Source organism: Lampris incognitus, chromosome 2 (genome assembly GCF_029633865.1).
Source record: "Lampris incognitus isolate fLamInc1 chromosome 2, fLamInc1.hap2, whole genome shotgun sequence".
Lineage (NCBI taxonomy): Eukaryota > Metazoa > Chordata > Actinopteri > Lampriformes > Lampridae > Lampris > Lampris incognitus.
In genome coordinates, this window is record NC_079212.1 from 43,708,251 (window position 1) to 43,723,131 (window position 14,881).

At 43.5% G+C, this 14,881-nt stretch overlaps 1 protein-coding gene across 3 annotated transcripts in view; it reads left to right on the forward strand.

Annotated features, from left to right (window-relative positions):
* Positions 1-11,265, forward strand: part of LOC130106780 (potassium voltage-gated channel subfamily KQT member 2-like) — a 38,472-nt gene extending 27,207 nt beyond the window's left edge. For 2 of the 3 annotated variants that reach the window (XM_056273031.1, XM_056273030.1), the window contains 5 exons: positions 353-458; positions 8,356-8,487; positions 9,158-9,226; positions 10,175-10,268; positions 10,408-11,265. In XM_056273031.1, the coding sequence (XP_056129006.1) occupies positions 353-458; positions 8,356-8,487; positions 9,158-9,226; positions 10,175-10,268; positions 10,408-11,265 (1,259 nt within the window). The remainder of the gene's footprint in view (positions 1-352; positions 459-8,355; positions 8,488-9,157; positions 9,227-10,174; positions 10,269-10,407) is intronic. The other variant, XM_056273032.1, reaches the window with a different exon arrangement.
* The last annotated feature ends 3,616 nt before the right edge of the window (positions 11,266-14,881 follow it).

A 14,881-nucleotide genomic window follows, 5' to 3' on the forward strand; every position in this document is an offset into this window, starting at 1 on the left:
GAGCTGATCTTGCTCTCTCGCTCAGGTATGCTAACGTAGACTGAGACTGGTGGTGGGAAGAAAGTATAGTACTTGTCATTACAGGTTCCCAAGCTGTAACCCATCAGCACTATCCTTCAATTCTGCACAGTCTTTTCTGTTGTTCCACAAAGCTCCCCTCAATCCCAACCAATGCTACGGTCACAAATGCTAACTGGCTTGAAACCAACCTGGTAATTGTATTTTGCACTTTTGATGCTAAAACGGCCACACACAACAATTTTTGTTCTTTTTTTGCTCCTCCCGTTGACATTACCTGTGTGGGAGTAAACGTATTATGCTATAAGAATGTCCTTGTCATTGGACTTTACAGAGGCAAGCCTTCCTGGAGAGGACATCGGTGATGATAAAAGTTGCCACTGCGAGTTTCTGACTCAAGAATTGTCAACGGGCTTGAAAGTCACAATCAGAGCAATCTGGTAAGAGATACGTTTCACATCTAGAGTTTTAGCATTTTACAATATTTCATTTATAAAAGCCCAAACTTGTGATCTGTGTTTATGAGTTTGGTTCATCTTTGGTGCCAACTTTGTTTCTCATAAGCGTATCTGGAGAAATCAAATCTTGATTTGCATCTACAAACCCCAATTCCAATGAAGCTGGGACGTTGTGTAAAACGTAAATAAAAACAGAATACATGATTTGCAAATCCTTTTCGACCTATATTCAATTGAATACACTACAAAGACAAGATATTTAATGTTCAAACTGATAAACTTTATTGTTTTTTACAAATATTCACTCATTTTGAATTTGATGCCTGCAACACATTCCAAAAAAGCTGGCATGTTTACCACTGTGTTACATCACCTTTCCTTTTAACAACACTCAATAAGCATTTGGGAACTGAGGACACTTAATTGTTGAAACTTTGTAGGTGGAATTCTTTCCCATTCTTGCTTGATGTATGACTTCAATTGCTCAACAGTCCGGGGTTTCCGTTGTCGTATTTTGCGCTTCATAATGCGCCACACATTTTCAATGGGAGACAGGTCTGGACTGCAGGCAGGCCAGTCTAGTACCCGCACTCTTACTACGAAGCCACGCTGTTGTAACACGTGCAGAATGTGGCCTGGCATTGTCTTGCTGAAATAAGCAGGGACGTCCCTGAAAAAGACGTCGCTTGGATGGCAGGATATGTTGCTCCAAAACCTGTATGTACCTTTCAGCATTAATGGTGCCTGCACAGATGTGCAAGTTACCCATGCCAGGGGCACTAACACACCCCCATACCGTCACAGATGCTGGCTTTTGAACTTTGTGCTGATAACAATCTGAATGGTCCTTTTCCTCTTTAGCCCAGAGGACATGACGTCCATGATTTCCAAAAACAATTTGAAATGTGGACTCGTCAGACCACAGCACACTTTTCCATTTTGCGTCAGTCCATCTCAGATGAGCTCGGGCCCACAGAAGCCGGCGGCATTTCTGGGTGTTGTTGATATATGGCTTTGGCTTTGCATGATAGAGTTTTAACTTGCACTTGTAGATGTAGCGACGAACTGTGTTAACTGACGATGGTTTTCTGAAGTGTTCCTGAGCCCACGTGGTAATATCCTTTACAGAATGATGTCGGTTTTTAATGCAGTGCCGCCTGAAGGGTCGAAGGTCACAGGCATTCAGTGTTGGTTTTCGGCCTTGCCGCTTACGTGCAGAGATTTCTCCGGATTCTCTGAATCTTTTGATGATATTATGGACTGTAGATGATCTACTAGTACTACTTTCGGCTGCTCCCGTTAGGGGTCGCCACAGTGGATCATCCATTTCCATTTCTTCCTGTCTTCTGCGTTTTCCTCTGTCACACCAGCCACCTGCATGTCCTTCCTCACCACATCCATAAACCTCCTCTTTGGCCTTCCTCTTTTCCTCTTCCCTGGCAGCTCCATATTCAGTATCCTTCTCCCAATATAACCAGCATCTCTCCTCCACACATGTCCAAGCCATCTCAATCTTGCCTCTCTTGCTTTGTCTCCAAACCGTCCAACCTGAGCGGTCCCTCTAATATAATCGTTCCTAATCCTGTCCTTCTTCGTTACTCCCAGTGAAAATCTTAGCATCTTCAACTCTGCCACCTCCGGCTCCGCCTCCTGTCTTTTCATCAGTGCAACTGTCTCCAAACCATATAACATAGCTGGTCTCACAACCATCTTGTAAACCTTCCCTTTAACTCTTGCTGGTACCCTTCTGTCGCAAATCACTCCTGACACTCTTCTCCACCCACTCCACCCTGCCTGCACTCTCTTCTTCACCTCTCTACTGCACTCCCCGTTACTTTGGACAGTTGACCCCAAGTATTTAAACTCAAATGCCTTTGTCACCTCCACTCCTTGCATCCTGACCGTTCCACTGTCCTCCCTCTCATTCACGCATAGGTATTCCGTCTTGCTCCTACTGACTTTCATTCCTCTTCTCTCCAGTACATACCTCCACCTCACCAGGCTCTCCTCAACCTGCACCCTACTCTCGCTACAGATGACAACGTCATCCACGAACATCATCGTCCATGGAGACTCCTGCCTGATCTTGTCCGTCAACCTGTCCATCACCATTGCAAACAAGAAAGGGCTCAGAGCCGATCCTCTATGTAATCCTGCCTCCACCTTGAACCCATCTGTCATTCCAACCGCACACCTCACCATTGTCACACTTCCCTCATACATATCCTGCACCACTCCTACATACTTCTCTGCAACTCCTGACTTCCTCATACAATACCACACCTCCTCTCTCGGCACCCTGTCATATGCTTTCTCTAAATCTACAAAGACACAATGCAACTCCCTCTGGCCTTCTCTATACTTCTTGATCAACATTCTCAAAGCAAACATCGCATCTGTGGTGCTCTTTCGTGGCATGAAACCATACTGCTGCTCGCTGATCATCACCTCTCCTCTTAACCTAGCTTCTATTACTCTTTCCCATATCTTCATGCTGTGGCTGATCAACTTTATACCTCTGTAGTTGTTACAGTTCTGCACATCACCCTTGTTCTTGAAAATCGGTACCAGTATGCTTCTTCTCCACTCCTCAGGCATCCTCTCACTTTCCAAGATTGTGTTAAACAATCTAGTTAAAAACTCCACTGCCATCTCTCCTAAACATCTCCATGCCTCCACAGGTATGTCATCAGGACCAACTGCCTTTCCACTCTTCATAGCTGCCCTCACTTCCTCCTTGCTAATCCACTGAACTTCCTGATTCACTATCCCTACATCATCCAACCTTCTCTCTCTCTCATTTTCTTCATTCATCAGCCCCTCAAAGTACTCCTTCCACCTTCTTAGCACACTCTCCTCGATTGTCAGCACATTTCCATCTCTATCCTTGATCGCTGCACATCCTTTGCAGCTCGGTCCCTCTGTCTAGCCAATCGGTACAAGTCCTTTTCTCAGTCCTTAGTGTCTAACCTGTCATATAACTCACCATACGCCTTTTCCTTTGCCTTTGCCACCTCTCTCTTTGCTTTACGCTGCATCTCCTTGTACTCCTGTCTACTTTCTTCATCTCTCTGACTATCCCACTTCTTCTTTGACAACCTTTTCCTCTGTATACTTTGCTGTACTTCCTCATTCCGCCACCAAGTCTCCTTGTCTTTGTCACGTATCTGGAAAGACCCAAAAGCAGACGGGACAACCAGGTAAGGAAGAAATCAAGTCTTTATAGAAGTGGCAGATCCCAGGAGTAGAGCAGGAGTTGGCTCAGTGGCAGGCAGACCGCAGGCTGAAGTCCCGGAGAGCAGAGAGCAAAAAATCAGACAGGCAGGCAAAAATGCAAAAACTATAACCATCAGAGAATGCAGGCTAGAACTGGACGTGCAATAACCTTTAGGCAACAACCCATGAATGGCTACGTTCCAGTGAAGACTGGTCCACAGTGGAGGCTTCTTAAAGGTGAGGGTGATTGCTTGATGGCCAGCAGGTGTGTTGATTGAATCCATGGACAGGTGTGCCAGAGTGAAGGAGGAGGAGGAGTGAGCAGGCGTCAAGGGAGATGGGTTGTGACAGTCTTCCTTCCTCTGTCCTGATGACACACCAAGTACCTTCCTAGCTGTCTCCCTCACTATTTCTGCAGTGGTTGCCCAGCCATCTGGCAACTCTTCACTACCACCCAGTGCCTGTCTTAACTCCTGCCTAAACTCCACACAACAGTCTTCCTTCTTCAACTTCCACCATTTGATCTTCGGCTGTGTCTTCACTTGCTTCCTCTTCTTGGTCTCCAAAGTCATCCTACAGACCACCATCCGATGCTGCCTAGCTACATTCTCCTCTGTCACCACCTTGCAGTCTCCAATCCCTTTTAGATCGTGCCTTCTACATAAGATATAGTCCACCTGTGTGCACTTTCCTCCACTCTTGTACATCTCCCTGTGTTCCTCCCTCTTCTTGAAATATGTATTCACCACAGCCAGTTCCATCCTTTTCGCAAAATCGACCACCATCTGTCCTTCCACATTTCTCTCCTTGACTCTATACCTTCCCATCACCTCCTCATCACCTCTGTTCCCTTCACCAACATGTCCATTGAAGTCCGCTCCAATCACCACTCTCTCCTCCTTGGGTACCCTCTCCACCACATCGTCCAACTCACTCCAGAATTCTTCTTTTTCATCCATCTCACACCCAACTTGTGGGGCATATGCGCTGATAACATTCAGCAATACACCTTCAATTTCCAGCTTCATACTCATCACTCTGTCTGACACTCTCTTCACCTCCAGCACACTCTTGACATACTCTTCCTTCAGAATTACCCCTACCCAATTTCTCCTCCCATTCGCACCATGGTAGAAGAGTTTGAACCCACCTCCGATACTCCTGGCCTTACTGCCCTTCCACGTGGTCTCTTGCACACACAGTATGCCTACCTTTCTTCTTTCCATCATGTCAGCCAGCTCTCTCCCTTTACCAGTCATAGTGCCAACATCCAATGTTCCAACTCTCACCTCCACATGCCTCCCCTTCCTCCTCTCTAGCTCCCTCTGGACATGCCTTCCCCCTCTCCTTCTCCCAACAGTAGCATAGTTTCCACCGGCACCCTGCTGGTTAAAAGTACCGGTGGTGGTCGTTGGTAACCCGGGCCTCGACTGATCTGGTATGGAAATCTTATTTATGATCCGCATATTTGATTTGGCAAAGATTTTACGCCGGATGCCCTTCCTGACGCAACCCTCCCCATTTGTCCGGGCTTGGGACCGGCACTAAGGATGCACTGGCTTGTGCATCCTCAGTGGCTGGATTATGGACTGTAGATGATGAAATCCCTAAATTCCTTGCAATTGTATGTTGAGAAACATTGTTCTTAACGCAGTTGTTCCCAAAGTGGTGAACCTCACCCCATCTTTGCTTGTGAACGACTGAGCCTTTCGGGGATGCTCCTTTTATACCCAATCATGACACTCACCTGTTTCCAATTAACCTGTTCACCTGTGGAATGTTCCAAACAGGTGTTTTTTGAGCATTCCTCAACTTTCCCAGTCTTTTTTGCCCCTGTCCCAGTTTCTTTGGAACGTGTTGCAGGCATCAAATTCAAAATGAGTGAATATTTGCAAAAAACAATAAAGTTTATCAGTTTGAACATTAAATATCTTGTCTTTGTAGTATATTCAATTGAATATATGTCAAAAAGGATTTGCAAATCATTATATTCTGTTTTTATTCACGTTTTACACAACATCCCAACTTCACTGGAATTGGGGTTTGTAATTAGGGCGATCAGATCCCAACAAACCAAATGTGGGACAAAGAGTATGTTTGTGTGGGACAATGTGGGACATGTTACCAATGCTGAGAAGTAGTCTAAAATTTTTATATAATGTCTATCTAACTTAAAAAATAAAAATTTCTATTCTTCCCCTTAGCTCGTAAAGCATGCTTTGCCCTCTGGTTGGTTCAGTAGCACACAATAGACTATGCAGGTTACAGGTTAGGCCTTTAGCATGTGAAGGACTTAAGTATATTTTTTCATGTCCAGCAGCAGGTATTTTCTTTTAACTTGTTCATAATCTGGCAGTGTAATGGCCGGGATGAGAGCACCTCCAAATCTGAGGCTGTGGGTCTCTACTGGAAAATGATGGATTGCTCCCTCCGGGTTGGGGATGAGTTGTTGCCTCAAGTGAAGACGTTCAAGTATCTTGGGGTCTTGTTCACAAGTGAGGGTAGAATGGAGTGGGAGATTGACAGGTGGATTGGTGCAGCATCAGCAGTAATGCGGACGTTGTACTGGACTGTTGTGGTGAAGAGGGAGCTGAGCCGGAAGGCAAAGCTCTCAATTTACCAGTTAATCTTCGTTCCAGCCCTCACCTATGGTCATGAGCTTTGGGTAGTGACCGAAAGGGTGAGCTCGCGGATACAAGCAGCTGAAATGAGTTTCCTCCGTAGGGTGTCTGGGCTCAGACTTAGAGATAGGGTGAGGAGTTCGGACATCCGGAGGGAGCTCGGAGTAGAGCCACTGTTCCTTCACGTCAAAAGGAGCTAGTTGAGGTGGTTCGGGCATCTGATTAGGATGCCTCTTGGGCGCCTTCCTTTGGAGGTTTTCCGGGCACGTCCAACTTGGAGGAGACCCTGGGGTAGACCCAGAACTCACTGGAGGGACTACATGTCTAATCTGGCCTGGGAACGTCTTGGGATCCCCCAGGAGGGAGCTGGAGGGCGTTGCTGGGGAGAGGGACGTCTGGAGTGCCCTACTTAGCTTGCTGCCACCGCGACCCGACCCCAGAGAAGCAGCTGATGATGAGATGAGATGAGATGAGATGAGATGAGATGAGATGAGATGAGATGAGATGAGATGAGATTATTAGAAACATCTGAAGCCATTGAAAAAAATGGCATGTGTGCATTTTTTGTCATTTTGGAGTTGAACCATTGGTGTTTTTAATTCTCTCAAACAAGTCTCCACAGAGGCAGGTGCAAGCACATCTGTAACTATGGACACTGCTTTTGTATGACCACATGATGTATTTTTGCAATGTCCATGTCTGGAAAAATGACCGGTGCTAGCTTACTACCAGTCTGCTGACCTGTATGAGTGGGAGTGCTGTACAGTGTGGTAAATGCTAGTTATTTCAGCTGCTGTTACCTTATCTGTCTGGCAATCATCTTTGGGTTCCAGTAGGAATGAGTCCATAGATCGGCAAATCTCTTTCTGAGCCACGTGTTTCTTGTGAGACTTGCATGTCCCGTGTCGCTTCACGTCGTATTCCCTTTCATGTGAACCTGAAAAATAACTGGCAAATTTCCCAAAAAAACTTTCTGCGACCCGCCTTGCTTCAACCAGTCATAAGTTGTTCCCCAGTCTTTGCTGTAGCTGCATTTCCTTTTCTTGGTGTTCCTGTCCATCATATTCTGCCTAAATCTGCAGTGCTTTTGTGGTGGTTCGCAAGTTTCCCCATTGGGTGTAGCCTATAGCAGCAAAGATGGTGACCCTTCTGTTGTCTACAGGTCAAAAAATGACCCATAACAGTGTTTAACAGCAGAGAAAAGACTAAATGATCTTTTTTCAACCTGGAATTTGATGACTTTTCCTAGAGTGACCCCAACATCAGAAAACGTGAAACATTATTTTTGTTCATATGTCCATGAAAGCTGCGCACCACTAGGTACTAAGATTGTCCTAGGGTCATGTTTGACCCTAAGACAAAAAATGTTTTCTGCACATGTCTGCTACTTTCTTAGGCTATACAAGTACCATCTCTTGCGAAAAAGTTAGTTTTTACACCTATGCAGTACCTTAAGCAATAACAACAACAACAATAATAATAATAATAATAATAATAAACCTCTACTTTAGTAAAGAAAACAAGTATGACAGGTGTGTTGTAATAAAATCGAGTGGTGTCCACTGATTAAATGCAGTCTCTGCACTGTGAAGAGGGAAAACCCAGATATTCACTGAGTTTGTGATGAATGACAGGTTGTTTCTTCATGCAAAATAGATTTGGGGTTTAAAATTAAATTCAGTTGCTTTAATTTAGAGGTTTAATGAAGACAGGTGATAAATGACCCTTAAGACAAGGGCAGTATACAGGATGTGTGTGGACAACACAAGGGATGCCCTGCACTTGATCCATGTGTGCCCAGTTTGATTGAAATCAGACACAGCCCTGTGATGACAGCCTTCCCAGCTTCCATCACAGTCATTGGATAAAAGTCAGATTTTAGGAAAGCGTCTGTCCTGCAGTGACTTTTGAAAACTAGAGCCAATCAAAATGCGGGACATCGTCTCAATATGTGGGATGTGGGACAGGGGATAACATCTAATTCATACGATTGGTTTCAAGTTGCTGCATGACTTACTTGAATATGAACTGCCCTTCCTCAGCATCATGAAATTCCTGGTGTCAAAGAGGAGGTTCAAAGAGAGCCTGCGGCCTTACGATGTGATGGATGTGATTGAGCAGTACTCTGCAGGTCACTTGGACATGCTCTGTCGCATTAAGAACCTGCAGTCGAGGTAAGTGTGCATTCTCTATACCGCAAATGCTCACCTGTTTGAATCCCAGCCACACCCTTTGTCAGGTGAGCTCACATTATGTGCTGCGCTTCCACAGCTTTTACCAGTTTTCAGTGTTAAGATGTGAATATCCTCCCTGAATGTCACCAGTGGCTTATTGTGATGTTAAGTGTCGAGCACTGTAAAGCGTGCAGGGAGTTGGATACACGCATGCTGTGACAAATCTTTGAATTGCCTGTTTTATTTGTCCACCTTCATGTGTTGTATTCAAATTGCCGTGGTGTTTCTGTAACTTTCCCCCGACAAATCGGTGTACAGTGTGCTTCTCCAGCTGTGTATGTCTCAGAAATCCCAAGTGAGAATGAAATGAAAATGATTTTTCCTTTCATTTTAGATACACATTGCCGCACAAGTGATATTGCTTAGTATGTCAGTCTCTCTCCCACAAATACCCCCCACTCCACATTGTGTAATTATTTGAGATCCAACACATATAATGAATATATTCCATCAATGAAATAATACATATTTCATTCTCAAAGCAAGTCACACTCACAGTTTGTCCTATATGCGTGGAACATATTGTGCCCTCTTCTCCATAGTTGATGTGAACCCCATGATGTTGCTTCATTTTGCATTGCACTCATATCGTCTCTGTGTGCCTTGCCAGGATAGATATGATTGTGGGGCCCCCTCCCCCATCAACACCTCGCCATAAGAAGTCAACTGAAGGTCCTAGGTTAGGTCAATAGACTGTACATCTGTTTAATAAACGTCCTGTCAGCATTACGCCACCTCTGTTACACTCCTAATGTTGAAGCAGTGACATGCTACCTCATTATTTTTGACAGACAAAACCCCTTTTGAATTCAAGCCATGTGACTTGTCTTGATGCGGCAGAAAATGCATGCCTCAAACCAAACATCTGAAATCAAACAAAGATTCCATTAAAATCCAATTTTTACTGTCCACTATTCAGAGATTATTGCTTAAAAATGGTTTCTGACTCCAAGGCAGAATTGAATTCTGCTTGAAATCGAAGAAGGACGTGATCGGATGGGAAACAGTTGCTGTTCTCAGTACAACACATTCAGTGAACCGAGGGAAGAATTAACGAGCAGAGAGTGTAATACATCCAAAAAGAAAATGGTAATGAGCTGAGTCACGTAGCCTCATTCAACAGGGGTTTGGCAGTGCTGGAGTATGCCTGCTCTCATATTGGACATAGGGAGAGCTCCCCCTGTAGGATGCAATGGAAATGAAGCATGGAGCACAGTGGAAAGCATGCACGGTGATGCATTTTGGCTCCAAAGAAATTCTCATCTTTTGCCATTTTTTTTTCCCTGTAAAGGATGACACTTGATCTCTTCATGCATGCGGCCACACTCTACATTCAAATTCAACACCTGGACAGGGAACTTTCTTGTCCGAAAGTATGAAGCCATCATTCATTCATTGAAGACATCTGTTTATTTATTTATTTGTGATTATGTTTATTTTGTAAATTGCCAAATATTAAGTTAGTACATGCTTTCCTAGGCTAGTGTTCATCTGAAAGTCATGTTATGGCATCATGTGTTTAAGGAACCTTTTTAAAGTTACAAAATAAGGTTGACCCAATGTGACAGAGCACATGGGGTGATTAAATAGAAAAAAAATCTCAGATATTGTTTCTCTCAAATGTTAGAGTTGACCAGATAGTTGGTAAGGGTCCTAATCCTGAAGGAGATACTGTTGATGACCACAGCATGATGGGCCGTTTGGTAAAAGTGGAGAAACAGGTGAGAAAGTATCTTTCTGTCTGTTGTTTTTTTCCATTTCCATTGATACCACACCACTACAGTAGATTATAGTTGATAGTTTTATCTGCCTGTCAGACAGGAGAATTTTTGGACTTCTAATGTTTTCTTTTTCCTCCAGGTGGTCTGCATGGACAGAAAACTTGATTTTCTAGTCAATGTTTATGTGCAACGTATGGGCATTCCTCGCTCCGAGACGGAGGCCTTTTTTAACTCCAAAGAGCCCTATCCTGCCCCACCGTACCACAGCCCCGAAGTAAGCAAAGAAGAGAAGGACGAGAAACAGGAGGTTAAAGAAGAGAAGGAGGTGAAGACGTTCTCAGCCGTGGAAGTCCCATGCTCGGAGGGCTCTCTGGAAAGGAAAGATCCGTTACTGGGCCAGTCAGTGGCCGGGTCAGCGAGCACTGCCTCCGGGAGCAATGGTCGCCCCTCCACATCGTGGCAGCACCAGCTGCAGCACCCACTCAGCCAGCCTGCCTGGAACAGCAGCGTGGCCAACACCCCCTCACCTGTGGGGGGCGGTGGTGACCACTCAGCCACTCTGTTCCGCCTGCCGCCTCCGCCGGCGCCCGTCCACGACCGATCCTCCTCCGGTCTGGGTGGCAGCGGCCGGGAGAGCGGCTCGCACAGCAGGAGGCGTCACAGGAGGCAGAGGTGCCAGCAGGAGGTGACAGTGGTCGAGAGCGACACCTCACTCTCCATCCCGTCTGTTGATCATGAGGAGCTAGAGCGCTCCTTCAGCGGCTTCAGTATCTCCCAGGCCAAGGAGGACTTCTTTGGTCCTTCTTTCTTCACAGGCCAGGGAGGGGGAGGTGGAGCAGGGACTGATGCTGGGGTTGGACAGTCCCTCTGTGCAAGGGTCAGACCCTTCATAGCCGAGGGCGAATCAGACACAGACTCTGACCTCTACGCGCCCTCGCCTCTCTCCTTCACTGGTGAGGGATCTTATGGAGAGAGAGGATGGCCAGGACTGAAATAAGCCCAGAGATGCCTGGCCTGACCTGATACATCTGTGTTTTAGTGACTAATACTTCAAATTGAGACACCGAAGCCAAAATGAACGACTGTTGACTCTTCATAATGCTATAACATAGAATGGGCTGTTTTAGATTAATTGATTATCAAGACCAAGTTGTTTAATTTTGAGGATTGTACAAAATACGTATTTAAAGGAAACAAAAAGGTTGCCCTTTAACACATCTCTCATTTTCTTTGACAGTTTTGTTGCAATGTCATGACCCAAATTAGTTTTAGCTGCTACTGCTCAAATTTACTGACATCTCCACAACTTGAAAACTTTTTGTTGATATCTTGATTTATTAGGGTGAATTATACACAAATCTTGAAATTTTACTATGGTGATGTATGGAAGTTTGGTTTCTGTATTGGACCTGTGCTTGACATGCATTTATATGAAACATATTGAAGGACTTGATTTATAGCACACTCACAACTTAAATATAAGAAGTGAAAATGGGAAATAATGTGTTTGAGGGGCAAACATTTTGACCCGTCGTTAATATGATGTCTCGACAATGGCTATACCCTTGAATGACTTGAGATGTTATGATGCCAAAACCTTAAGATATGATCCTGAATTAGCCTCCCGTAGAGCCGGCAAAATATATGCTTGTTTCTCCAGCATCTTTATTTCACCCTGTTGTTTAACAAACACTATGAGACAATCTCCTTCCAAATACTGCAGATATTTCCCCGTCACTAAACTAACAAACCTCCTGCATGGCATGTGAAATGGTTGTTTTGAGGACTGTGTCAATCTGACTGAGAACCCCAGCAGTAAAAACAAAAAGGATCATTCGAGCTCTTGCATTTTTCCAAAACACAAGCAGAAGTGGTGAATAAAAGATAATATACACGCATCACTGGTTTCAAGCTTTAATATGTTGATTTTATTATCGGGCTTATGCTTGAACTCCAATCATGTAAATGTAACCTGGCTTTGCTAATTTCAATGGCTCCTCTTTTCTGGGCAATTATGTCTGCACATTATGTACAATTGAAATACAAAGGTATATGCTTAGTGCACCATAGCAACAAAACAGGAAAATGTAGACTGTAATTCACACAATATTAGTGTTATTGCACAACATGCATTCTTAATATTAGATTTAGTTAAATGTAAAGGAGGAGGATTTTCACCCAGTGTCACTCAAGTCTCGTTGTTTTTCCATCATCTAGCCATCAGATGTGGGTGATATTGAGTGAAATATTGGGCTTTCTTATTTCTGAGTCATTCCTGGCCTAAATGATAAAAAAAAAGGAATCAAGAATCACCTTCTTCAAACATCAACTAACAAGGCCTTACTTTTCACACTGAAATCTACTTTACTACGGTTAATAGATCACAGTTTTAGTTGGTAATATTTCATGATCAGTGCACTTCTCAAATAAAACTATTTTCAAGATATAATTAGAAGGTTCCTTGGTCAAGGAACAGTTTTAGGACTAACTAACACTTGAATTCATCATTTGGCTCGTGAATAGTTATGTACCAAACACCAGATCATTTTGCCATCGCTCATTCCAAATGTACATGATTTGAAGGGGCCAACTTATTCATGTCGAATAATCAACGATAAACAAAAATAAGCCACAAAGGCCCCGTGATGACTTCCATTCACTTAATCTTAAACCGCCTTTGTGCCAAAGAATCACCTGATTATAACTTGACGAATGCAAAACAAATTTAAAAAAAGCAATATTAATTTATATAAAGTATTCACTTGGGAAAGAAGAGAAACAATAGATATTTTTTCTGAAAGGAAAAATAGGCTTGCTGGCATGTTTTTACAACCCAAAGAAATGACCATCCATGTTTTCTCGGTTTAACACCATCATGTAACTGCATACACGTTTTCTCCTGAAATAATAAAACTTTGTACGTTACTGACGCTACGTTTTAGGTGTCCTGTCATTCAGCGTCAGTACGTGGAGAGTAAATGTCTTGTGTTGAGCCTGGTAACTGTGCTGCGCCTGATTAACAGCGTGTTGTAATGTTGGCTGGCTACCGCTAGATGGCAGCCTGATCCTAGCGTCGTCACTACGTCAGCTCCCGCAGCTTTAGGAAACGTGGGGAAAACGCCAGTCTGCTAAAAATAGAGGAAATGTGCCTTTATCACAGAGCGATGTAGCCCAAAAAAAAACCCCCAAAAGATTTATTTATTGCAAAAAAAAGTGTAATGGGTAAAAGAACAGGTGTCAACATGATTTCAGATAGGGCTGGCCTTGAAAATAGGTTTTAAATCTAATATTCATATTTATATTTTTAAATACATGCCCAAACCTTGGATAGGCAGTTTCTTAAGTTTGTTAAGTGAATAGAAATAAATGATCGGCACATTGACAGAAGTCATATCACATCATATTAGTCATATTATGGTCCTTTAACACCTTGCAGTGTATTTACTATCATAGGTCCGACAGACAGTCTTGCCGCCCAAAGTAGAGTCATTTCATAAAGCTAATTCTTACCATAAGACCCAGTGTGCAATGTATGATTCATTTCATCAACATGGGCGCTGGGAAGTGGTGTAAGAATCAGATTAGACTCTGAATTATGATTATTGCTGATGATTATTTGTGAAAATAACCTTCACCCCCCCCCCACACCCCCCCAGCGGGGACTAGCAGCTTGCTGCTTCAGTTTGTGTAGCAGCTGCTAACAACGTTAGCCTAGCACGAATGACTGTAATAAAGTCAGCATAATTCAAGCGGTGGTTAATTGCTGCTGTTCCCTGTGTGCAGGGTCACATTACCGTCCAGCGCTGGGAAATTGATCCTTCGCGAGACATTTATTCAAAGACAATAGATTTACATTTAAACTGCGTCATTTGGAAGAGGAGGGACACTGGCCCCTTCATGATAAACGATAAAACCCAGCAATCAATGAGACTATTAGTGGACCCCCCCCCCCCCCTGAAAGAGACGTGCCAAAGCAGAGGGAAGAGCCCTGATAAATTGCATGCCTTTCGATAACGGCAAATGGGTGTAACCACAGATGACACCAAAGGCATAAATACAATGAAGATTTAATGTAATTTTCCTTTACAATGTTTGACATATTTACAGCTAAAAAAATTGGCTGGATATTTTCATTCCCGTGCATTTCCTCAGTTTGGAGGAAGCCTGCACACGCGCAACACAGCTCACATTTTAAATATACGCTATGCTTTAAATATACGTTACACGACTGATGTCAATTTAATGTTATATGAAATCAAGTGAGAATCGAGAACTTAAGGCATCGGTACTGTCAAAAGGCAAACATATCTGTTTCACTCATTTTCAGTGAGTGTCGGTGAATATAGTCTGGAAAAAACTACAATAATCCAGTTTATACATAATGTTTATAATCCAATCTGGATTATTTTACTCCTTATTCGTTGAGCACTTTCCCTACCGTTGACTGTTTCTTTAAACAAAGTTTTTTTTAATATATATACGTATATATATAGTCAATTTTATTTGTATAGGCCAATATCACAAATTACAAATTAGCATTAAGGGGCTTTACAGCAACACAACATACTGTCCTTAGACCCCTCACATTGGATAAGGAACAACTCCCTAAATAT